Below are 26,559 nucleotides of genomic sequence, written 5' to 3' on the forward strand. Positions count from 1 at the left end.
TCTGGCCTGTAATTATACACGTGTGGAGTCTAACGAATCAGCAAGTCTGGAAGTTCCTAGTTCCGAATTGCAGTGTAAACGCGGTATGAGTTGAAGCGGTTTACCCCCATTATATCTGGACGGTGACACATTGGTATGAATGACATCGTTGACCTGCTAATAAACCTACACAGTCGCAGTGACTCGACCAAATTGTGCTCCGGGAAGAAACTTGTCAAGCCTTGTTTTGGTTCCATCGTGCTTCGTGTACAATTCAAAAAGGTAAGGTTTGGTTTTCTAGCAAACTATATATTGGTAAGCCATATTGTGCGTCTCTTAAACATGTCACATAGCTGACCAGTTGGTTGACATGTTTTAGTTATGTTTGACCGGATAACTAAGTTAGCTAAATGACCTTTAATCCGGAATGCTCACATGTTTTTCTGTCGCTAGCCGTGTTTCCTACATAAAATAAATGAACTAGTTGCCCCCACTGGCTTCCAAGTCCGGCCTCGGACTTCCAGCTATAAGGGTGTTATTTTTGTATTTTCACGTTTGTATAATAACTTGTAAGTCACGTAGCTGAAGACCACTACTTGTTGACGGGTGAACCTGAATAACTAGTTCGTTATATTGTTAGTGAGGAGTTTAGTTCCGTCAGATTTTTACGTGACTTTGCTAAATCAACTATCTAAATATGTCCTAGGTATCTACAGTACCTAACAATTGCCCGGGTTGATTCATGCTGGTTAGTAGTTAATCCTGTTTTATCTGTGTTGATTTGCTAGACATTGATTGACTAAAGTATGTCCTGTACATGCACATCGGCCGTGAGGATATTCTTGAATTCAGCACACAGAGGTAACGACACTTTGTAATCTTAATTAATTGTCATAGATAGTAATAGTAACATAACCTCGTCTCTAGCTAAACATGTTTTATTTTAAACAGGACGTCCTGTTGAATTACTTTAATACATTTTGGGAGTGAGAATTGTGTGCAATGTCACAAATGTAGCGCACAGCTAGCTGTATTTCCGTAATGCCAGATGTTGATGTTGACATTGTAAACAACACCTTAGGCTACGTGATAATTAATGATTTCCGGGAAAGGCTGATCTAATGATTGGCTGATGGAGGAGGGGAAACGAGGCATAGAATTTGAATGAATCATTCTATATCTATGGAACGGGGAAGTTGGCCTGACCTAATATATATGAATCATGGCCATCCAGAAATAAAAAATGGATTATGATAACATAGGCCTAAACATTTGGTTGCATGGTGTTTCTGTTGTACAGGACTGTCTTGTTCTCGTATTCAACTGTATGCTTTGAGCAGACCTGGTTCTTGTGAAGCTCACCTACCTCCCAGAGTCCGAGTCAGATCCTTCCATGAAACAGCAGTGTGTTTCGTTGCTAAAGATGGAACAACCAAGGATGGATCCAGCGACAGGGGAAAGGTAAACACATCTGTTTGCCCGCTTTACAGAATTAATCACCCCGTGGTGACTAGACCCAGATCTGTTTGTGCTGTCTCGCCAACTCTTATGGTCATTGCTAAACTTGACATAACAACGTGGCAAGACGGCTTGTTCCCAGATCTGTTTATGCTAAGTGGTGACATCTTTAATAGAACGATTGAGTTGAAATGGAATTGGGTCCCCATCTCTGGTGGTGACAAGACACAATAATAGACTTTGAAATAAATACACAGTGCTTTTTTTTTTTTTTTTTCAAGCAGTGACAACGACATAGCTTCCTATCTGTGGCTACATTGCATTCACGATAGTGTGTCTCTCTCTCTCTCTATTGTGTTCGTCATATGCAGAAGAACCTCAGTGAGGGAAAAAGACTTCCGGGCTCTTCTGGTGGATCAGGGAAGGGGGGTAACCAGCTGCACTGTCCCAAATGTGGAGACCCATGTACACATGTGGAGACCTTTGTATGTGAGTACCTTTTTTAAAAAGATACGATGTTCACACAGGCTGTATTTTTTTTAGTTGTAGAAAAAGCAGTGGTAATAACGATTGACTTGTCACACAGTCACTACTATTGTATGAAATCAGAGATGGAAAAAGGAAACATTTCGATGTTGTTGTTTGTTTTGTTGTTGTTGTTCAGCATCAACACGTTTTGTAAAGTGTGAGAAATGCCATCACTTCTTCGTGGTGCTCTCTGAGACGGACTCTAAGAAGGGTCTGAAAACAGAAGCAGAGTCGCCCGTTGAGGCTGTCAACATGGCCTTCACACAGAAACCTCCCCCGCCACCCAAAAAGGTACGTGCACCAATGACCATAAAGAGGAACTGGTTCTTGTTTCTCCTGTTTTTTTGTTGTTGATGTGGTGGTTATCGTCAAACAGGAATTACTATGGTGATGCTGCAGGTATACCTGGAGCTATAATGCATTCCCTACATTTTTTTGGGGGGGGGGGGGGGGCACTGAGCAAGTTTCAGGTCTACAACTTCAACGTTGTGAAAATTCTGTACAACTTCCAGAGTAAGTTTACTGTGAACACTGAGACTGTACCTGCTTTAAGTTAGTTTTACTGTAAACACTGAGGCTGTACCCTCTTTAAGTTACAGTTTTAACAGTGGCCAAGTCGGATACTGTGGCTATATGATCATAATGTAGGCCTACCATCAAGAACAATGGAGAAAATGCATCCCATAACATTTTACATTATATAAACAAATGTTGAAGTAGGCTATAGGATCACACCGGTAATAGATCCGTTGTTATATTACTTGTGAGGCACATCTGAGTGAGCAGACATTTAAAATAATTAGCTTTTTATTTTACTGGGCTGATGGTGCCTGTATCTGAGGGTCCGTCTCAGCGGAGGGAGAGAGCAGCAGACTGAGGGAGAGAGCAGCAGACTGAGGGAGAGAGCAGCAGACTGAGGGAGAGAGCAGCAGACTGAGGGAGAGAGCAGCAGACTGAGGGAGAGAGCAGCAGACTGAGGGAGAGAGCAGCAGACTGAGGGAGAGAGCAGCAGACTGAGGGAGAGAGCAGCAGACTGAGGGAGAGAGCAGCAGACTGAGGGAGAGAGCAGCAGACTGAGGGTCCGTCTCTCAACATCCCTCCATTCTCATTGACCAAAAGGGGTCACCGTCTTACAGCTGATGGCGAAACTCGAGTCGCACCTGTCGTGACTTGACTATAACATTAGTCTGAAGAGAGTTGATTAGCTAAATAACAAACTATGTTTAATTTTTACCCAATTTTTTTATTTTTATTAATCATGTAACAATTAACTCATTAGGATCTGGGGCACCACAAGCAGTTTTTAAAGAGATACCATCTCCCGAATTAAACTCTAAAAAAGGTCTTTACCTATCACATCCTTTAACAGTCATCTTATTAATCCTCATCATTCTGAACAGTCGAAACCTACATACCTCAATTACCTCGTACCTCTGCACATCGATTTAGTACTGAGCATTCAGAGGGTGAGACAGCATGTGAGGGAGACAGAGGGTCAAAAACAGCCGGTCCAGAACAAGGTAAGACGTCCTGTGAAACATTTTCAGGGTTCCATAGCCCCAGGTAGAACAGTTGAAAGTGGAGCAGCAGCACGACAAGGTAGCACATCTGGTGAACAGGCCAGGGTTCCATAGCCCCAGGTAGAACTGTTGAAAATTAATCGGCAGCACTGGAGAGGACAGCCAGAGGCATGGTCCTAGGGCTCTCGTCCTCCGGGAGGGGAGAATTAGATGGCGCGTTCTTAAGATCACACAGGACACCAGATAAGACACGAGAATTACACCAGATATAACAGACTGCTGCAGCATAGAGACTGAGACAGGAGGAGGTCGGGGAACACTGTGGCCCCGTCCGACGATACCCCCGGACAGGGCCAACCAGGCAGGATATAACCCCACCCACTTTACTAAAGCATAGTTCCCACACCACTAGAGGGATATCAACAGACCACCAACTTACTCCCCTGAGACAAGGTTGAGTATAGCCCACGAAGATATCCTCTACCGCACGAGCCCGAGGGGACACAAAACCGGACAGGAAGATCAAGTCAGTAACTCAAGCCTAGCACGACGTGACGCAGCCCTGGTAGAGCATCAGTAAGCCAGTGACTCAGCCCCTGTTATATGGCCCGAGGCAGAGAATCCCAGTGGAGAGAGGGGAGCCGGCCAGGCAGTAACAGCAAGGGCGGTTCGTCACTTCAGTGCCTTTCCGTTCACCTTCGCACCTCTCTCCCAGACTACACTCAATCATAGGACCTACTGAAGAGATGAGTCTTTGGCCTTTCGGCCTGCTTATTGGGACCGTGGTGTGCATGTAGGTATGTACGGTAGGACCAAATCGGAGAGATGGGTAGGAGCAAGTCCATGTAACGCTTTGTAGGTTAGCAGTAAAAACTTGAAATCAGCCCTTGCCTTAACAGGAAGCCAGTGTAGAGAGGCACTGGAGTAATATGATCACATTTTTTGGTTCTAGTCAAGATTCTAGCAGCCGTGTTTTGCACTAACTGAAGTTTATTTAGTGCTTTATCCGGGTAGCCGGAAAGTAGAGCATTGCAGTAGTCTAATCTAGAAGTGACAAAAACATGGATGATCTTTTCTGCATCGTTTATGGACAAAAAGTTTCCTGTTTTGGCAATTTAACGAAAATTGAAGAAAAAAACGACCCTTTGAAACAGTCTTGATATGTTTGTCAAAAGAGAGATCAGGGTCCAGAGTAACGCCGAGGTCCTTCACGGTTTTATTTGAGACGACCGTACACCCATCTGACAGCACATCTCTCTGTTTCCTTGGGACCTAGAACAAGCGTCTCTGTTTTCTTGGGACCTAGAACAAGCGTCTCTGTTTCCTTGGGACCTAGAACAAGCGTCTCTGTTTCCTTGGGACCTAGAACAAGCGTCTCTGTTTTCTTGGGACCTAGAACAAGCGTCTCTGTTTTCTTGGGACCTAGAACAAGCGTCTCTGTTTTCTTGGGACCTAGAACAAGCGTCTCTGTTTCCTTGGGACCTAGAACAAGCGTCTCTGTTTCCTTGGGACCTAGAACAAGCGTCTCTGTTTCCTTGGGACCTAGAACAAGCGTCTCTGTTTTCTTGGGACCTAGAACAAGCGTCTCTGTTTCCTTGGGACCTAGAACAAGCGTCTCTGTTTCCTTGGGACCTAGAACAAGCGTCTCTGTTTTCTTGGGACCTAGAACAAGCGTCTCTGTTTTCTTGGGACCTAGAACAAGCGTCTCTGTTTTCTTGGGACCTAGAACAAGCGTCTCTGTTTTCTTGGGACCTAGAACAAGCGTCTCTGTTTTCTTGGGACCTGTTTTGTCCAGAGTTCAAAAGTAAAACGTGCCACCATCCACTTCCTTATTTCTGTAATAAACAGCCTTCTATTTTTTTTTTCAATTAAATATTTTATATCTTTAACTCTGCATTGTTGGAAAAGGACCCGTAAGTAAACATTTCACTGTTAGTCTACACCTGTTGTTTATGAAACATATAGAATTTGTTTGGGGAGTGGGGGGGGGGGGAAATTGATAATGCACCGTAAGATTTGTCATGAGCTTGAAAACTTTACTTAAAGCCTGGAGATGCAGTATAATGCATTATGAAACAGTTCCTTTTATTGATAGACTTGTTTGAACACGTTATAAAAGGTCTTTATCGTAAATGTCAACGACACTGTCTTTCAGATCTATGCCTACCTGGACAGGTACGTAGTGGGTCAGTCGTATGCTAAGAAGGTGCTGGCGGTAGCTGTGTATAATCACTACAAGAGAATCTACAACAACATCCCTGCTGGGAGCAGACAGGTGGAGGTGGAGAAACAGGCCTCGCTCACACCACGAGGTCAGTAGTTCAGTCTACCGTTAGTTAGAAACAGGCCTCGGTCACACCACGAGGTCAGTAGTTCAGTCTACCGTTAGTTAGAAACAGGCCTCGGTCACACCACGAGGTCAGTAGTACAGTCTACTGTTAGTTAGAAACAGGCCTCACACCACGAGGTCAGTAGTACAGTCTACCGTTAGTTAGAAACAGGCCTCGCTCACTCCACGAGGTCAGTAGTTCAGTCTACTGTTAGTTAGAAACAGGCCTCACACCACGAGGTCAGTAGTACAGTCTACCGTTAGTTAGAAACAGGCCTCACACCACGAGGTCAGTAGTACAGTCTACCGTTAGTTAGAAACAGGCCTCACTCCACGAGGTCAGTAGTACAGTCTACTGTTAGTTAGAAACAGGCCTCACACCACGAGGTCAGTAGTACAGTCTACTGTTAGTTAGAAACAGGCCTCGCTCACTCCACGAGGTCAGTAGTACAGTCTACTGTTAGTTAGAAACAGGCCTCGGTCACTCCACGAGGTCAGTAGTACAGTCTACTGTTAGTTAGAAACAGGCCTCGGTCACTCCACGAGGTCAGTAGTACAGTCTACCGTTAGTTAGAAACAGGCCTCACACCACGAGGTCAGTAGTACAGTCTACCGTTAGTTAGAAACAGGCCTCACACCACGAGGTTAGTAGTACAGTCTACCGTTAGTTAGAAACATGCCTCGCTCACACCACGAGGTCAGTAGTACAGTCTACTGTTAGTTAGAAACATGCCTCGCTCACACCACGAGGTCAGTAGTACAGTCTACTGTTAGTTAGAAACAGGCCTCGCTCACTCCACGAGGTCAGTAGTACAGTCTACTGTTAGTTAGAAACAGGCCTCGCTCACTCCACGAGGTCAGTAGTACAGTCTACCGTTAGTTAGAAACAGGCCTCACACCACGAGGTCAGTAGTACAGTCTACCATTAGTTAGAAACATGCCTCGCTCACTCCGAGGTCAGTAGTAAAGTCTACTGTTAGTTAGAAACAGGCCTCGCTCACACCACGAGGTCAGTAGTACAGTCTGCCATTAGTTAGAAACATGCCTCACACCACGAGGTCAGTAGTACAGTCTACCATTAGTTAGAAACATGCCTCACACCACGAGGTCAGTAGTACAGTCTACCATTAGTTAGAAACATGCCTCACACCACGAGGTCAGTAGTACAGTCTACTGTTAGTTAGAAACAGGCCTCACACCACGAGGTCAGTAGTACAGTCTACCGTTAGTTAGAAACAGGCCTCACACCACGAGGTCAGTAGTACAGTCTACTGTTAGTTAGAAACAGGCCTCGGTCACTCCACGAGGTCAGTAGTACAGTCTACTGTTAGTTAGAAACAGGCCTCGGTCACTCCACGAGGTCAGTAGTACAGTCTACCGTTAGTTAGAAACAGGCCTCACACCACGAGGTCAGTAGTACAGTCTACCGTTAGTTAGAAACAGGCCTCACACCACGAGGTTAGTAGTACAGTCTACCGTTAGTTAGAAACATGCCTCGCTCACACCACGAGGTCAGTAGTACAGTCTACTGTTAGTTAGAAACATGCCTCGCTCACACCACGAGGTCAGTAGTACAGTCTACTGTTAGTTAGAAACAGGCCTCGCTCACTCCACGAGGTCAGTAGTACAGTCTACTGTTAGTTAGAAACAGGCCTCGCTCACTCCACGAGGTCAGTAGTACAGTCTACTGTTAGTTAGAAACAGGCCTCGCTCACTCCACGAGGTCAGTAGTACAGTCTACCGTTAGTTAGAAACAGGCCTCACACCACGAGGTCAGTAGTACAGTCTACCATTAGTTAGAAACATGCCTCGCTCACTCCGAGGTCAGTAGTACAGTCTACTGTTAGTTAGAAACAGGCCTCGCTCACACCACGAGGTCAGTAGTACAGTCTGCCATTAGTTAGAAACATGCCTCACACCACGAGGTCAGTAGTACAGTCTACCATTAGTTAGAAACATGCCTCACACCACGAGGTCAGTAGTACAGTCTACCATTAGTTAGAAACATGCCTCACAGCACGAGGTCAGTAGTACAGTCTACTGTTAGTTAGAAACAGGCCTCACACCACGAGGTCATTAGTACAGTCTACCGTTAGTTAGAAACAGGCCTCGGTCACACCACGAGGTCAGTAGTACAGTCTACTGTTAGTTAGAAACAGGCCTCGCTCACACCACGAGGTCAGTAGTACAGTCTACTGTTAGTTAGAAACAGGCCTCGCTCCACGAGGTCAGTAGTACAGTCTACTGTTAGTTAGAAACAGGCCTCGCTCACACCACGAGGTCAGTAGTACAGTCTACCGTTAGTTAGAAACAGGCCTCGCTCACACCACGAGGTCATTAGTACAGTCTACTGTTAGTTAGAAACAGGCCTCGCTCACACCACGAGGTCAGTAGTACAGTCTACCGTTAGTTAGAAACAGGCCTCGCTCACTCCGAGGTCAGTAGTACAGTCTACTGTTAGTTAGAAACAGGCCTCACACCACGAGGTCAGTAGTACAGTCTACCGTTAGTTAGAAACAGGCCTCACACCACGAGGTCAGTAGTACAGTCTACCGTTAGTTAGAAACATGCCTCACACCACGAGGTCAGTAGTACAGTCTACTGTTAGTTAGAAACAGGCCTCACACCACAAGGTCAGTAGTACAGTCTACCGTTAGTTAGAAACAGGCCTCACACCACGAGGTCAGTAGTACAGTCTACCGTTAGTTAGAAACAGGCCTCACACCACGAGGTCAGTAGTACAGTCTACTGTTCGTTAGAAACAGGCCTCACACCACAAGGTCAGTATAGACTACTGGTAGTTACCATTATAAAACCCATGTACTGTTAACTGTAGTAGTTCTGACACCACGAGGTCAGTGTAGTCTGTTAGCTGTAGTAGATCTGGCACCACGAGGTCAGCAGAGTTCAGTCAGCTAAAGGCCTTTGTTTAAAATGTTAGTAATATTTAGCCTCGGCTTCCAGGAAACGTAGACTGGACAAAAATGAAGTTGGCTTACTTCCAGAATAGTAGAATTTCAGTAGGCAACAAAGACCCAACCACTGTTTTCTAGAATGTGCTGAAACACCTGTTCAGTCCTGTTTATATCAGTCACCTCAAGGTGCTCTCGTTTAGTATAATTTGGCATTTGTTCAATGATTTTGCTTTTTACACCCACATTTCACAGTTTTAAATGGATTTTTAATGGATTTAACAAGGTGATGATATAACAACAACAACAGTGGGATCTGATTCCTCCTTGCAGAACTGTAGTGATGATGTGTAAATCTGGCTGTGATCACGTTGATTTGGAGTACTTTGTCATCCTCTGTAGAGCTAGAGATGAGAAGACGGGAGGATGAGTACAGGTTCACCAGTAAGTGATTTGATTGGTCCTCCTTACATGGTGTCGTATGATTTACAATTTTTTTTTTCATTTTTTTTTTTCAAGAATTACACAAATGCTGAAGTTTTACAGATGAACTTCTCTTGTTGTTAATGACTTATTGTTTTCAGGGTGTGTTAGATGATAACTTGATTTCAATTAGTCAACTAATCATCACTAATCCTTTGACTAATTTAATCAGTTGTGGCAGTTTCGGGTTAAAACAAAAAATGTGACACTTCTGGGTGGGGGGGGGGGGGGGGGGGGGGGGGGGCATGCTCTACCAACTGAGCCAAACAGGAAGCCCATATTAAGTATTTGAAAGGATGTTGAATACACAGTGGCTCCCAGTAGAGCAGAACACATGTATTTTTAGATTGAACTTTGACCTATTGCAGCGATGCAGCACCACAGATACTGATACTTCACATTATAACTAGAGGGCCTAGATGATGTAATATCATGCCTGAGGTGGAAAATCAATACCAGGGACCTCTGACGTCAATCTTAAATGAATCACTCTTTATTATCAGCAAGGTGGGCGGCAGGTAGCCTAGTGGATAGAGCGTTGGGCCAGTAACCAATCAAATCCCCGAGCTGACAAGGTGGAACAGTGGGTTAACTGTCGTTCTGCCCCCCCCCCCCCCCCCCCCCCCCCCCAACAAGGCAGTTAACCCCACTGTTCCCCGGTAGGCTGTCATTATAAATAAGAATTTGTTCTTAACTGACTTGCTTAGTTAAATGAAGGTTCAATTAAAAGGTTACAACAAACTCTGCACACTGTACAGGTTTATCAGAAACTCCGCTGGGGCGGTCCCAACAGTTGCCTTATATACGGCTATACCATCAGGTACAAGTTATATTTGCATGATTTAGCATAATTCATTCATTACCGGTGACTCGCACATGTGACTGACCAATACCTCACGAGGCTGCTTTCTCTCTCTCCCAAGTTGAGACCTTGAAACTGAGATACCTTGGTTGTTCCCATAGCAACATTCTGGGCGTAGTGCCAAGTTGAGGATTCCTCCATACACGATCAGTCAGTCACCTGCATGAACCCATCTGATTGGTTATTAGAAAAGTAGCGTTGATTTGATTCACAAACACAACACTTCCTGTTCCTTTCTGTTGTTGTGTACTTGTAGAATAAGTTGACAAAACATTAGGAACGCCTTACTAATATTGAGTTGCCACCCCCCCCTTTTGGCCTCAGAACAGCCTCAATTCGTCAGGGCATGGGACTCTACAAGGTGTTGAGTGTTTCACAGGGACGCTGGCCCATGTTGACTCCCAATGCTTCCCACAGTTGTGTCAAGTTGTCTGGATGTCCTTTGGGTGGTGGACCATTCTTGATACACACGGGTAAACTGTTGAGCGTGGAAAAACCCAGCAGCGTTGCAGTTCTTGACCCAAACCGGTGTGCCTGGCACCTACTACCATACGCTTCAATCGTTTGTCTTGCCCGTTCACCCTCTGAATGACACACGCACACAATCCATGTCTCAATGCTTAAAAATCCTTCTTTAACCCCGTCTCCTCCCCTTCATCTACACTGATTGAAGTGGATTTTACAGGTGACATCAATAAGGGATCATAGCTTTCACCTGGATTCACCTGGTCAGTCTGTTATGGAAAGATCAGGTGTTCTTAATATTTTGTACACTGAGTATACAAGTAATACAGTAGAGATGTGTAGTACAACACAAGTTGCCAGGTCACAGTAGGCCGACATTGCATATCCTGTTTGGAAAAGGGATGTTTTTGTGCCAGGTCATTACCATGAGAGATGGGGAAACCCAAAAATGTGTTTTTGCCCTCTCGCCAACTCCTTATGGAATCAGTCCTTGTCAAGCTTGTTTGGCATGACTGATAAGGACCACAATGGAGTTGATATTTGGCAAGAGCACAAACAGATCCTGGGACCAGGCTAGAATTCACCACTGTCCTGCTGCCAAATCATCTGAACCCAAATATACAATATGACAGTTTTTGTTTACATTGTAGAACTACTTCAGATAGCAGGGATCAGTCCCCATGGCAACGCTCTGGGAGCCTCCATGCAGCAGCAGGCTCCTCGGGAGAAGAGGGGCGGGGACGTGTTAGACTCCACCCACACTGACATCAAACTGGAGAAGAGCAACATCGTGCTGTTAGGCCCAACCGGATCAGGTTACTCAACAATTTTATTTGTCCAAAAACAACTTACTGTTGTGAAATATATCATTTTCTCATGTCCATAAAAAAATATTCCTCACTATATTTCCCAGGCAAGACATTGTTGGCCCAGACTCTGGCCAAGTGTCTAGATGTACCTTTTGCCATCTGTGATTGTACCACCCTGACCCAGGCTGGCTACGTGGGGGAGGACATCGAGTCTGTTATCGCCAAGCTGCTACAGGATGCCAACTACTCTGTGGATAAAGCACAGCAAGGTGGGTGGCTCATAAACACTGGTTTCTGCATCTTCAGGACTTCAATAGTTCCATAATGCTTTTCATGTACAGTACTTTGTAAGTTGTGAGTAGTCTGATGCAGGGATTATATTCAGGGTTTTTTATTTATTTTTTTGTGGATGAGAATTCACTTGTGGTTCAAAAAACCTTATTATGAAAGTTGATCTTAATCACACATGTACAAAATGTATAATAATGACCACCAATATAATTCACCAATACAATATAATACACCAATACAATATAATACACCAATACAATATAATACACCAATATAATATAATACACCAATACAATATAATACACCAATATAATATAATACACCAATACAATATAATACACCAATACAATATAATACACCAATACAATATAATACACCAATACAATATAATACACCAATATAATATAATACACCAATATAATATAATATAATACACCAATACAATATAATATAATACACCAATACAATATAATATAATACACCAATATAATATAATACACCAATATAATATAATACACCAATATACAATATAATATAATACACCAATATAATATAATACACCAATACAATATAATACACCAATACAATATAATACACCAATACAATATAATACACCAATACAATATAATACACCAATATAATATAATACACCAATATAATATAATACACCAATATAATATAATACACCAATATAATATAATACACCAATATAATACACCAATACAATATAATACACCAATATAATACACCAATATAATACACCAATATAATATAATACACCAATATAATATAATACACCAATATAATATAATACACCAATATAATATAATACACCAATATAATATAATACACCAATATAATATAATACACCAATATAATATAATACACCAATATAATATAATACACCAATACAATACACCAATATAATGACCACCAATATAATATAATACACCAATACAATATAATACACCAATACAATATAATACACCAATACAATATAATACACCAATATAATATAATACACCAATATAATATAATGACCACCAATATAATATAATACACCAATACAATATAATACACCAATATAATATAATACACCAATATAATATAATACACCAATACAATATAATACACCAATACAATATAATACACCAATACAATATAATACACCAATATAATATAATACACCAATATAATATAATACACCAATATAATATAATACACCAATACAATATAATACACCAATACAATATAATACACCAATACAATATAATACACCAATACAATATAATACACCAATACAATATAATACACCAATACAATATAATATAATACACCAATATAATATAATACACCAATATAATATAATACACCAATATAATATAATACACCAATATAATACACCAATACAATATAATATAATACACCAATATAATACACCAATATAATACACCAATATAATACACCAATACAAAACCCTCCCGGGGCGGCAGGGTAGCCTAGTGGTTAGAGCGTTGGACTAGTAACCGGAAGGTTGCGAGTTCAAACCCCCGAGCTGACAAGGTACAAATCTGTCGTTCTGCCCCTGAACAGGCAGTTAACCCACTGTTCCCAGGCCGTCATTGAAAATAAGAATTTGTTCTTAACTGACTTGCCTGGTTAAATAAAGGTAAAAAAAAAATAAAAATAAAAAAAAAAAAAAAAAAAAAAAAAAATATAATACACCAATACAATATAATACACCAATACAATATAATACACCAATACAATATAATACACCAATACAATATAATACACCAATACAATATAATACACCAATACAATATAATACACCAATACAATATAATACACCAATACAATATAATACACCAATACAATATAATATAATACACCAATACAATATAATACACCAATACAATATAATATAATACACCAATATAATATAATATAATACACCAATATAATATAATACACCAATACAATATAATATAATACACCAATATAATATAATACACCAATACAATATAATACACCAATACAATATAATACACCAATACAATATAATACACCAATACAATATAATATAATACACCAATATAATATAATACACCAATACAATATAATACACCAATACAATATAATACACCAATACAATATAATACACCAATATAATATAATACACCAATATAATATAATACACCAATATAATGACCACCAATACAATATAATACACCAATATAATGACCACCAATATAATACACCAATATAATATAATACACCAATATAATATAATACACCAATATAATGACCACCAATACAATATAATACACCAATATAATATAATACACCAATACAATATAATACACCAATACAATATAATACACCAATACAATATAATACAATATAATACACCAATACAATATAATACACCAATATAATGACCACCAATACAATATAATACACTAATATAATACACCAATATAATATAATACACCAATATAATGACCACCAATACAATATAATACACCAATACAATATAATACACCAATACAATATAATACACCAATACAATATAATACACCAATACAATATAATACACCAATATAATACACCAATACAATATAATACACCAATATAATATAATGACCACCATCTCACTGAAGATGTGGTTTCCATGTACAGACGTTGTGTTTCTGGGACATGTACAGACGTTGTGTTTCTGGGACATGTACAGACGTTGTGTTTCTGGGACATGTACAGACGTTGTGTTTCTGGGACATGTACAGACGTTGTGTTTCTGGGACATGTACAGACGTTGTGTTTCTGGGACATGTACAGACGTTGTGTTTCTGGGACATGTACAGAGCCTTCAAAAGGTATTCCTTGACTTTTTCTTGTTACAGCCTGAATTTTAAAATGGATTCAATTTAGATTGTGTGTCACTGGCCTACCCACAATACCCCCGTAATGTAATAATGACTACCTCATCTTTGTACCACACACACACACAGACACACACAATTATCTTTGCGGTCCCTCAGTCGAGCAGTGAATTTCAAACACAGATTCAACCACAAAGACTCTGCGAGGTTTTCAAATGCCTCGCGAAGAAGGGCACCTATTGGTAGATGGGTTGAAATAAAAAGTAGTCATTGAATATCCCTTTTAAGCATGGTGAAGTTATTAATTACACTTTGGATGGTGTATCAATACACCCAGTCACTACAAAGATACAGGTGTCCTTCCTAACTCAGTTGCCGGAGAGGAAGGAAACCGCTCAGGGATTTCACCAGGAGGCCAATGGGGACTTTTTAAAACCGTTACTGAGTTCAATGGCCGTGATAGAAAACTGAGGGTGTCATCAGCAAGGACTGGGGAGTTTTTATTATTATAAAAACATAAAAGTAGGATAAAAATAAATGGAATAGAGCTAAGCACAGGCAGAATCCTAGAGGAAAACCTGGTTGTCTGCTTTCCACCAGACACTGGGAGACGAACTCCCCTTTCAGCAGGACAATAACCTAAAATCCAAGGCCACATCGACAGTGGAGTTGCTTCCCAAGACGACATTGAGTGGCCTAGTTAGTTTAGACGTAAATCAGTTGTAAAATCTATGGCAAGACTTGAACAGGGTTGTCTATCAATGATCAGCAACCAACTTCACAGAGTTGAAAGAATTGAACTAATAATGTGCAAATATTGTACAATCCATGTGTGCAAAGCTCTTAGATTCACCCAGAAAGCCTCACCGCTGTAATCACTGCCAAATGGGATTCTAACATGTAATGAATCAGGGGTGTGAATACTTATGTAAATGTATTTTATTTTCAATATATATTCAAAGATTTCTAAAAACATGTTTTCACTTATGTCATTATGGGGTAGATCGGTGAGGAGAAAAAAAATATATATATATATTTAAACATATATTTAAACATATATTTAAACCATTTTGAATTCAGGCTGTAACACAACAAAATGTTGAATCAAGTCAAGGGGTATGAATACTTTCTGAAGGCACTGAAAGTAATTTTACCTACCTTTAGTTGAATGTAAACATCTCCCTGTCCAGGCATTGTGTTTCTGGATGAGGTGGATAAGATCGGCAGTGTTCCTGGGATCCACCAGCTCAGAGACGTAGGAGGAGAAGGTGTACAGCAGGCCAGTACTCAACACAACTCGACTTTTATTATCCCAAGCTTGGGAAAGTCATTTGGTCAACTTTTACAGGAGTGTCCAGACATACAACAAAACATTAAGAACGCCTGCTCTTTCCATGACATAGACTGACCAGGTGAATCCAGGTGAAAGCTATGATCCCTTATTGATGTCACTTGTTAATTCCACTTCAATCAGTGTAGATGAAGGGGAGGAGACATGTAGATGAAGGGGAGGAGACATGTAGATGAAGGGGAGGAGACATGTAGATGAAGGGGAGGAGACATGTAGATGAAGGGGAGGAGACAGGTTAAATACTTAAAAAAAATGTTTTTTAAGTTTTGAGACAATTGTTTAATTTAACTTTTATTTTAACTAGGCCAAGTCAGTTAAGAACAAATTCTTATTTACAATGACGGCCTACTGGGGAACAGTGGGTTAACTGCCTTGTTCAGGGGCAAAACAACAGATTTTTACCTTGTCATCTCAGGGATTCAATCGAGCAACCTTTCAGTTACTGGCCCAACGCTCTAACCACTAGGCTACCTGCCACCCTCGTAGATTGTGTGTGTGTGTGCAATTCAGAGGGGGAATGGGCAAGATAAAAGATTGAAGTTCCTTTTTGAACAGGGTGTGGTAGTAGATGCCAGGTGCACCGGTTTGTGTCAAGAACTGCAATGCTGTTGGGTTTTTCACACTCAACAGTTTCCCGTGTGTATCAAGAATGGTCCACCAGCCAACTTGACACAACTGTGGGAAGCATTGTTGTCAACATGGACCAGCATCCTTGTGGAACGCTTTCAACACCTTGTAGAGTCCCATGCCCCGATGAGTTGATGCCCCGATGAGTTGAGGCTGTTCTGAGGGCAAAAAGGGGGGGGGGGGGGGGGGGGTGGCAACTCAATATTAGTAAGGCGTTCCTAATGTTTTGTCAACTTATTCTACAGCAATGGTTGTGCACTAGATGCCTCTAATGATGACTTCATTTGTATCCATTAGAAAAGTCTTTGTGTCATGCAGCATGCCAGCATACGGGTGGCTATTCACATATCTGATGTACAGCACATCGCAAACATTACATACCTGACTTACTTAGGCCCATCACCCTTGTGGGGATCGTGGCTACAGTAGCCCATCGCCCTTTGTGGGGATCGTGGCTACAGTAGCCCATCGCCCTTTGTGGGGATCGTGGCTACAGTAGCCCATCGCCCTTTGTGGGGATCGTGGCTACAGTAGCCCATCGCCCTTTGTGGGGATCGTGGCTACAGTAGCCCATCGCCCTTTGTGGGGATCGTGGCTACAGTAGCCCATCGCCCTTGTGGGGATCGTGGCTACAGTAGCCCATTGCTCTTTGTGGGGATCGTGGCTACAGTAGCCCATCGCCCTTGTGGGGATCGTGGCTACAGTAGCCCATCGCCCTTGTGGGGATCGTGGCTACAGTAGCCCATCGCCCTTTGTGGGGATCGTGGCTACAGTAGCCCATCGCCCTTTGTGGGGATCGTGGCTACAGTAGCTATTTTTACACGCAAGAGTAATAATGACTATTGCAATTCAATATTATAGCTGGGTGGTGTTCGTTTGGAACCTCACAGCCAGGATCCTTGATGTTGTGTGCTTGTAGAGCAGGGATCGCCGACTAGATTCAGCCTCGGGACAGTTTTTGTTGAGCAGATGGTCGGGGGGGGGGCCAGAACATAATTACAAATCATTTGTAGAATGTAAATTGACTGAAAGAAGCCCAAAGAGAGATGTTTGACTAAAACATAATCATTTTAAACCTTGATTACATTTGTAAACAATCATGTTTTTCTATTATGTATGGGAATACTTCAACAGATGACACTTGTATCTGATTTCTTGGGTTTTAAGTCTTTTATATCCAACAATGACATTTTTACATTTTTAAATATAATAATAATAATAATTGTATTTTCTGTAAACTTTGGGGGGGGGGGGGGGGGGGCAGTTAGGCAAACCTGTTGTAGAGCGTTTACCTAATGGTTGTATTAGTGATTGACGTCGTGTGTTTCTGAATGTAGGGCCTGCTGAAACTCCTGGAGGGAACGATCGTGAACGTTCCAGAGAAGAACTCCAGGAAGTTGAGAGGAGAGACGGTGCAGGTGAACACCACTAACATCCTGTTCGTAGCGTCAGGGGCCTTCAACGGACTCGACAGAATCGTCAGCAGACGAAAGAATGAAAAGGTTAGTAAGAAAAAATATTTTTTTAATTTTCCCCTTTTTGTATCGACCCACACCTGTAAAACGGCTGCAGACTATTTTTATTCCGTTCACTGGTTTTATAGAGAGACTTGGTCAGTTGAGTATCTCTAGTCTGAGCATTCATAGTTTATGTACAGTGCCTTGCGAAAGTATTCGGCCCCCTTGAACTTTGCGACCTTTTGCCACATTTCAGGCTTCAAACATAAAGATATAAAACTGTATTTTTTTTTGTGAAGAATCAACAACAAGTGGGACACAATCATGAAGTGGAACGACATTTATTGGATATTTCAAACTTTTTTAACAAATCCAAAACTGAAAAATTGGGCGTGCAAAATTATTCAGCCCCCTTAAGTTAATACTTTGTAGCGCCACCTTTTGCTGCGATTACAGCTGTAAGTCGCTTGGGGTATGTCTCTATCAGTTTTGCACATCGAGAGACTGACATTTTTTCCCATTCCACCTTGCAAAACAGCTCGAGCTCAGTGAGGTTGGATGGAGAGCATTTGTGAACAGCAGTTTTCAGTTCTTTCCACAGATTCTCGATTGGAGTCAGGTCTGGACATTGACTTGGCCATTCTAACACCTGGATATGTTTATTTTTGAACCATTCCATTGTAGATTTTGCTTTATGTTTTGGATCATTGTCTTGTTGGAAGACAAATCTCCGTCCCAGTCTCAGGTCTTTTGCAGTCTCCATCAGGTTTTCTTCCAGAATGGTCCTGTATTTGGCTTCATCCATCTTCCCATCAAGTTTAACCATCTTCCCTGTCCCTGCTGAAGAAAAGCAGGCCCAAACCATGATGCTGCCACCACCATGTTTGACAGTGGGGATGGTGTGTTCAGCTGTGTTGCTTTTACGCCAAACATAACGTTTTGCATTGTTGCCAAAAAGTTCAATTTTGGTTTCATCTGACCAGAGCACCTTCTTCCACATGTTTGGTGTGTCTCCCAGGTGGCTTGTGGCAAACTTTAAACGACACTTTTTATGGATATTTTTAAGAAATGTCTTTCTTCTTGCCACTCTTCCATAAAGGCCAGATTTGTGCAATATACGACTGATTGTTGTCCTATGGACAGAGTCTCCCACCTCAGCTGTAGATCTCTGCAGTTCATCCAGAGTGATCATAGGCCTCTTGGCTGCATCTCTGATCAGTCTTCTCCTTGTATGAGCTGAAAGTTTAGAGGGACGGCCAGGTCTTGGTAGATTTGCAGTGGTCTGATACTCCTTCCATTTCAATATTATCGCTTGCACAGTGCTCCTTGGGATGTTTAAAGCTTGGGAAATCTTTTTGTATCCAAATCCGGCTTTAAACTTCTTCACAACAGTATCTCGGACCTGCCTGGTGTGTTCCTTGTTCTTCATGATGCTCTCTGCGCTTTTAACGGACCTCTGAGACTATCACAGTGCAGGTGCATTTATACGGAGACTTGATTACACACAGGTGGATTGTATTTATCATCATTAGTCATTTAGGTCAACATTGGATCATTCAGAGATCCTCACTGAACTTCTGGAGAGAGTTTGCTGCACTGAAAGTAAAGGGGCTGAATAATTTTGCACGCCCAATTTTTCAGTTTTTGATTTGTTAAAAAAGTTTGAAATATCCAATAAATGTCGTTCCACTTCATGATTGTGTCCCACTTGTTGTTGATTCTTCACAAAAAAAATACAGTTTTATATCTTTATGTTTGAAGCCTGAAATGTGGCAAAAGGTCGCAAAGTTCAAGGGGGCCGAATACTTTCGCAAGGCACTGTATATAACCCCCCATGTCTGTGTGTGGAATTGTTTGTTGTTTCGTGTATGTGCACGCTAGACTGGGTTATGTCAACTCATATTGTGTTTAGTGTTCTTAGTGCCGTGAGTGTTTTGTTCACCGAAATAAAAGGTAAAAATCTGTCGTTCTGCCCCTGAACAAGGCAGTTAACCCACTGTTCCCCGGTAGGCCATCATTGTAAATAAGAATTTGTTCTTAACTCACTTGCCAAGTTAAATAAAGGACAAAATAAAATAAAAAATCTCAGTCCCATAGAATTGATCAGGCTGTTGATTATGGCCTGTGGAATGTTGTCCCACCCCTCAATGGCTGTGTGAAGTTGCTGGATATTGGCGGGAACTGGAACACGCTGTCGATCCAGAGCATCCCAAACATCAATGGGTGACATGTCTGGTGAGTATGCAGGACATGGAAGAACTGGGACATTTTCAGCTTCCAGGAATTGTTTACAGATCCTTGCGACATGGGGCCATGCTTTACCATGCTGAAACATGAGGTGACGGCCGCAGATGAATGGCATGACAATAGGCTTCAGGATCTCGTCACGGTGTCTCTTTGTATTCAAATTGCCAATGATAAAATGCAATGGTGTTCGTTGTCCGTAGCTTATGCCTTCCCATACCATAACCCCACTGCCACCATGGGGCACTCTGTTCACAATGTTGACATCAGCAAACCGCTCAGCCACACGACGCCATACACACTGTCTGCCATCTGCCAGGTACAGTTAAAACCGGGAATCATCCACGAAGAGCACACTTCTCCAGCGTGCCAGTGGCCATCGAAGGTGAGCATTTGCCCACTGAAGTCAGTTACTACACCGAACTGCAGTCAGGTCAAGACCCTGGTGAGGATGATGAGCACACAGATGAGCTTCCCTGAGATGGTTTCTGACAGTTTGTGCAAAAATTATTCGGTTGTGTAAACCCACAGTTTCATCAGCTGCTCGGGTGGCTGGTTTCAGACGATCCCCCAGGTGAAGAAGCCGGATGTGGAGGTCCTGGGCTGGTGTGGTTACACGTGGTCTGTGGTTGTGAGGCCGGTTGGATGTACTGATTTATATCATAATTATATACAATTATGTTGGAGGTGGCTTATGGTAGAGAAATGAACATTTAAATTATCTGGCAACAGCTCTAGTGGACATTCCTGCAGTCAGCATGCCAATTGCACGCTCTCTCAACATGAGACATCTGTGGCATTGTGTTGTGTGTCAAAACGTCACATTTTTTAAAGTGGCCTTTTATTGTCCCCAGCACAAGGTGCACTTGTGTAATGATCATGATGTTTAATCAGCTTGTTGATATGCCACAAATTTGTCAAGTGGATGAATTATCTTGGCAAAGGAGAAATGCTGACTAACAGGGATGTAAAACAAAATTGGTTATTGTTTCAACTTCTGATCTACCGCTTTAATAATGCAGTATTTTCATCAATGGAACATGAACGTCTAGGCCTCTCCAGATGACGTCTCATTTCTTCAGTGCTTTAGACCACTTGCGTTTTCCTCAATTAACCCTCTCCTCCCTGGTGCTCCTCCGCCTATGTAGTACCTGTTGTTACCTCTCTCTTTTCTTCTTCCTCTTCTTCTAGTACCTGGGCTTTGGCACACCATCCAACATGGGTAAGGGTCGCCGTGCGGCGGCGGCCGCCGACAAAGCTAACAGTAGTGAACAGACGGACATGGTGGCAGAGATGGAGGAGAAGGACCGGCTGCTGAAGCTCGTGGAGGCCCGGGACCTCATTGAGTTTGGGATGATCCCGGAGTTTGTAGGGCGTCTGCCTGTGGTGGTGCCTCTACACAGTCTGGATGAAGAGACGCTGGTCCGTATCCTGACTGAACCACGCAACGCTGTCATACCCCAGTACCAGGCCCTGTTCAGCATGGACAAGGTTAGTAGTAGACTCGGTACCAGGCCCTGTTCAGCATGGACAAGGTTAGTAGTAGTTGTAGTAGACTCGGTACCAGGCCCTGTTCAGCATGGACAAGGTTAGTAGTAGTAGTAGTAGTAGTTGTAGTAGACTCAGTACCAGGCCCTGTTCAGCATGGACAAGGTTAGCACAAACTAGACATCATATTGTCATTATCAAGGATGTGTTTGTCATGTTTAGTCTAGCCCAAGTCTTTGGCTGTCCAGATCCCATTCGCTCTGCCTCTGCAGTGTCTCGGTTCCTGTTTTATCCTCCTGTGTTTCTCTCTCTTTCTCTCTTTCTCTGTCTCTGTCTCTGTCTCTTTCTCTCTCTTTCTCTCTCCCCCCCCCCCCCCCCTCCCCCCCCAGCTGCTCACAGGACTGCTGGCTACTTAGCAGACACACTAGACATCATATTGTCATTATCAAGGATGTTTGTCATGTTTAGTCTAGCCCAAGTCTTTGGCTGTGCAGATCACATTCGCTCTGCCTCAGTGTCTCGGTTCCTGTTTTATCCTCCTGTGTTTCTCTCTCTTTCTCTTTCTCTGATTGTTCCAGTGTGAACTGAATGTAACCACAGATGCTCTGAGGGCCATTGCCAAGCTGGCTCTGGAGAGGAAGACAGGAGCCCGAGGCCTGAGGTCCATCATGGTCAGTCAATACAATGTGCTCAATTCCTAGAAGTTGGGTATTTGAGTCTTATCAGCAGTAACAATATACAAACAGTGGATTCAGTTGCTGATGGTAAATCTAAGTGATATTTCTAATGTGGTGAGTGACTTCTTGTGACGAAGGTGAAATTAATTCCTATACCATGTCTTGTTTCAGTTTTCTAACACTACTGTGTGAAATATCTCCTTTTTAAATACAGGAGAAGCTTCTTCTGGAGCCCATGTTCGAGGTGCCATGTTCAGACATCGTGTCTGTGGAGTTAACCGAGGACGTCGTCCTGGGCAAATCAGAACCACACTACGTCAGGTTCGTCAGCACCTGTTTGGTTCTTATTGGCTTCGTAGTGTCTTTGTTTGTTGCTGTATTTGTCTCTTGCCAGGATTTAAATGACTTGCCTAGTTAAGTAAAATATACATTTTTAATAGATGAATAACAACCATATCAGTCTGTTGGTTTCATCATGCCAGAGGTACAGCACCAGTCAAACGTTTTGGAACATTTATAAATTCAAGTTTTTTTTGTCTTTATTTGTACTTTTTTTTCAACATTGTAGAATAATAGTGAAGACATCAAAACTATGAAATAACACATATGGAATCATGTGAAAAGTGTGAAACAAATTAAAATTGTATTGGGTTGTGGTCGGGTGATTGTGGAGGCCAGGTCATCTGATGCAGCACTCCATCACTCTCCTTCTTGGTCAAATAGCCCTTACACAGCCTGGAGGTGTGTTGGGTCATTGTCATTTGTTTTTCAACAGGACAATTCCACTAAGCCCAAACCAGATGGGATGGCGTATCGCTGCAGAATGTTTGCCATGCTGGTTAAGTGTGCCTTGAATTCTAAATAAATCACTGACAGTGTCACCAGCAAAGCACCATCACACCTCCTCCTCCATGCTTCACAGTGGGAACCACACATGCAGAGATCATCGGTTCACCTACTCTGCATCTCATAAAGACACAGCGGTTGGAACCAAGGATATCAAATTTGGACTCATCAGACCAAAGGACAGATTTCCACCAGTCTAATGTCCATTGCTCGTGTATCTTGGCCCAAGCAAGTCTCTTCTTCTTAGTGGTGTCCTTGAGTAGTGGTTTCTTTACTGTCATTTGACCATGAAGGCCTGATTCACTGAGTCTCCTCTGAACAGTTGATGTTGAGATGTGTCTGTTACTTGAACTCTGTGAAGCGTTTCTTTAGGCTGCAATTTCTGAGTCTCGTAACTCTGGGTCTTCCTTTCTTGTCGTTGACCTCATGAGCGCTAGTTTCATCATAGTGCTTGATGGTTTTTGCGACTGCACTTGAAGAAACATTCAAAGTTCTTGAAATTTTCTGTATTGACTTATCTTCATGATGGGCTGTCATTTGTCTTTGCTTATTTGAGCTGTTCTTGCCATAATATGGACTTGGTCTTTACCAAATAGGGCTGTCTTCTGTATACCACCCTACCTTGTCACAACACAACTGATTGGCTCAAATGCATTAAGAAGGAAAGAAATTCCACAAATGTACTTTTAAGAAGGCACACCTGTTAATTGACATGCATTCCAGGTGACTACCTCATGAAGCTGGTTGAGAGAATGCCAAGAGTATGCAAAGCTGTCAAGGCAAAGGGTGGCTACTTTGAACAATCTCAACTATAAAATATATTTTGATTTGTTTAACACTTTTTTTTTGGTTACTACATGATTCCATGTGTTATTTCATAGTTTTGATGTCTTCACTATTATTCTACAATGTAGAAAATATAACGAAAAATCCTTGAATGAGTAGGTGTGTCCAAACTTTTGACTGGTACTGTATGTTAAGAACAGAACACTGAGTACTGAAACCTGACCTGAAGTTCCCATGTAATGTTCCCAACATCTCCACAGACCGTACCTTGGTCCCAGAACCACTAATACTGACCCTCCTCGCTCTCTCTCTCTGCATAACTAACCTTACCACTAATACTGACTCTCCTCGCTCTCTCTCTCTGCATAACTAACCTTACCACTAATACTGACTCTCCTCGCTCTCTCTCTCTCTGCATAACTAACCTTACCACTAATACTGAGCCTCCTCGCTCTCTCTGCATAACTAACCTTACCACTAATACTGACTCTCCTCGCTCTCTCTCTGCATAACTAACCTTACCACTAATACTGACTCTCCTCGCTCTCTCTCTGCATAACTAACCTTACCACTAATACTGACCCTCCTCGCTCTCTCTCTGCATAACTAACCTTACCACTAATACTGACTCTCCTCGCTCTCTCTCTGCATAACTAACCTTACCACTAATACTGACCCTCCTCGCTCTTTCTCTGCATAACTAACCTTACCACTAATACTGACTCTCCTCGCTCTCTCTCTGCATAACTAACTTTACCACTAATACTGACCCTCCTCTCTCTGCCAAAGAGTGTTTTGCTAAATGCCTAAAAATGTAAATATATTTCCAGGGCTCCAGCGAAGGAGGCGGCAGAGGAGGAGTACGACTCTGGTATTGAAGAGGAGAACTGGCCCAGACAGATGGACGCAGCAACTAACAACTGATCTGATCCACCTTGACCTTTTACTGACACTCATTTTCAAGAACCGCTACATTCTCTACACACAGTGCAATCTAGAATCATTTGAACACCTTCTAGAATCTTTTTGGAAGCCAGTTGTGGGTTCCTTAAATTCCAGCCCCTGAGACCCCGTGGAGCCCACTACTGAAACTACAGCTTGATGAAACTGTTTCTAGACCTTTCTCTCTCTGTGTGTTTGCATAAGGAACAACTAAGATGTGAGATCTGTAAATACCTGTTGATCGTGTGAATCAAATGGTAGTTGTTTAGTTGTGAATGGAGGGCCACTAACAACGTGGACTTCATTTTATTTTATATAGTATATATATTTTTCATCTTTGGGGATTGCCTTTTATCTATCTTAAGAGAATGCCATTTTTATTCTAAATGATTTTAAATAGGTGATTGTGTTCTTTCTTATTGTGTTGTGATGATGGCAGGTTGAAGTGGCAAAAGATAAACACATAACATGAATGGGATCAGCCAGGGAAACACATAACATGAACGGGATCAGCCAGGGAAACAATATAACATGAATGGGATCAGCCAGGGAAACACACATAACATGAATGGGATCAGCCAGGGAAACACATAACATGAACGGGATCAGCCAGGGAAACAATATAACATGAATGGGATCAGCCAGGGAAACAATATAACATGAATGGGATCAGCCAGGGAAACACATATAACATGAATGGGATCAGCCAGGGAAACACATAACATGAATGGGATCAGCCAGGGAAACACACATAACATGAATGGGATCAGCCAGGGAAACACACATAACATGAATGGGATCAGCCAGGGAAACACACATAACATGAATGGGACATTATATTGTAGACTTGAGTGGGGGCTTCACATTGTTGAACGTATTTTATTGATTACATTGTGTCAGGAAAGCTTAATCAAGTCCACTAGTATTTGAACCCAGCTCTGGTCACCAGAGCATAATATTCCATGATGAGCACATCATGATTGTTTTTCTATGGCGTTAAATTACTGCAACAACTAAAACAACAACATTCTGGCACTAATTTAACTCCACATCTCCTCGTATCCACCACGGGTACTAACGGTGTGTGTGTTCATAATGAACACAGCTGAGCTGGAGATGTTTAAACATTAAACATCAGAGCTGCTGAGTTAATGTTAATGATCGTGTATTACAGGAATACGCCTGTCCATATAATAGTGTTCATTACGATCTAAAAGGCTGCACTGATCCTAGATCAGCCGTCATTGAGACTCTATTGTGAATACGGGCAAAGTTCTCCGAATATGGTTTTCCCTTTGCCCCGGGGCGGGCTTTTCAAACCCCCACCTCACCCTTTTGTAGATATGCTTCAGTATGTCACGTTACTAAAAGCAATTCAGTTTTTACTACTTATGTTCACACTGAACCATGATGTTCAATGTCCTCGTAGTGCTGTATGTACACTAATAGTAATAATATTAGATTAACATTCATCAGGTTTCTAACTTGTGTGTGTTGGCTTTCAGTCAACGGCTTTCAGTCAACACCTCCCAGTCAACACTCTTCTCAGAGGTAAATGATAACATGTAAAACGCCCCAAAGTTGTGATTGTTTTAAATATCATAAATAAAATGTATATCTCTA

General features: G+C 41.9%; 1 protein-coding gene across 3 annotated transcripts; it reads left to right on the top strand.

Annotated features, from left to right (window-relative positions):
• Window positions 1–26,559, top strand: LOC110502598 (ATP-dependent Clp protease ATP-binding subunit clpX-like, mitochondrial). 3 transcript variants are annotated; one of them, XM_036960870.1, is made up of 16 exons: window positions 1–261; window positions 768–840; window positions 1,280–1,440; window positions 1,809–1,926; window positions 2,102–2,256; window positions 5,641–5,766; window positions 8,176–8,200; window positions 9,129–9,170; window positions 11,187–11,351; window positions 11,450–11,614; window positions 15,709–15,797; window positions 17,834–17,998; window positions 21,389–21,688; window positions 22,264–22,356; window positions 22,577–22,683; window positions 24,825–26,559. In XM_036960870.1, the coding sequence occupies exons 2-16, from the start codon at window positions 786–788 to the stop codon at window positions 24,916–24,918; spliced, it is 1,860 nt and encodes a 619-aa protein (XP_036816765.1). In that variant the 5' UTR covers window positions 1–261; window positions 768–785; the 3' UTR covers window positions 24,919–26,559. The 3 variants fall into 3 exon arrangements, with proteins under 3 accessions (XP_036816765.1, XP_036816755.1, XP_036816760.1); XM_036960860.1 differs by lacking the exon at window positions 8,176–8,200 and having other exon boundaries at window positions 4–261; window positions 5,641–5,797; XM_036960865.1 differs by lacking the exons at window positions 1–261; window positions 8,176–8,200 and adding an exon at window positions 411–548 and having other exon boundaries at window positions 5,641–5,797.

Source organism: Oncorhynchus mykiss, chromosome 2 (assembly GCF_013265735.2).
Source record: "Oncorhynchus mykiss isolate Arlee chromosome 2, USDA_OmykA_1.1, whole genome shotgun sequence".
NCBI lineage: Eukaryota > Metazoa > Chordata > Actinopteri > Salmoniformes > Salmonidae > Oncorhynchus > Oncorhynchus mykiss.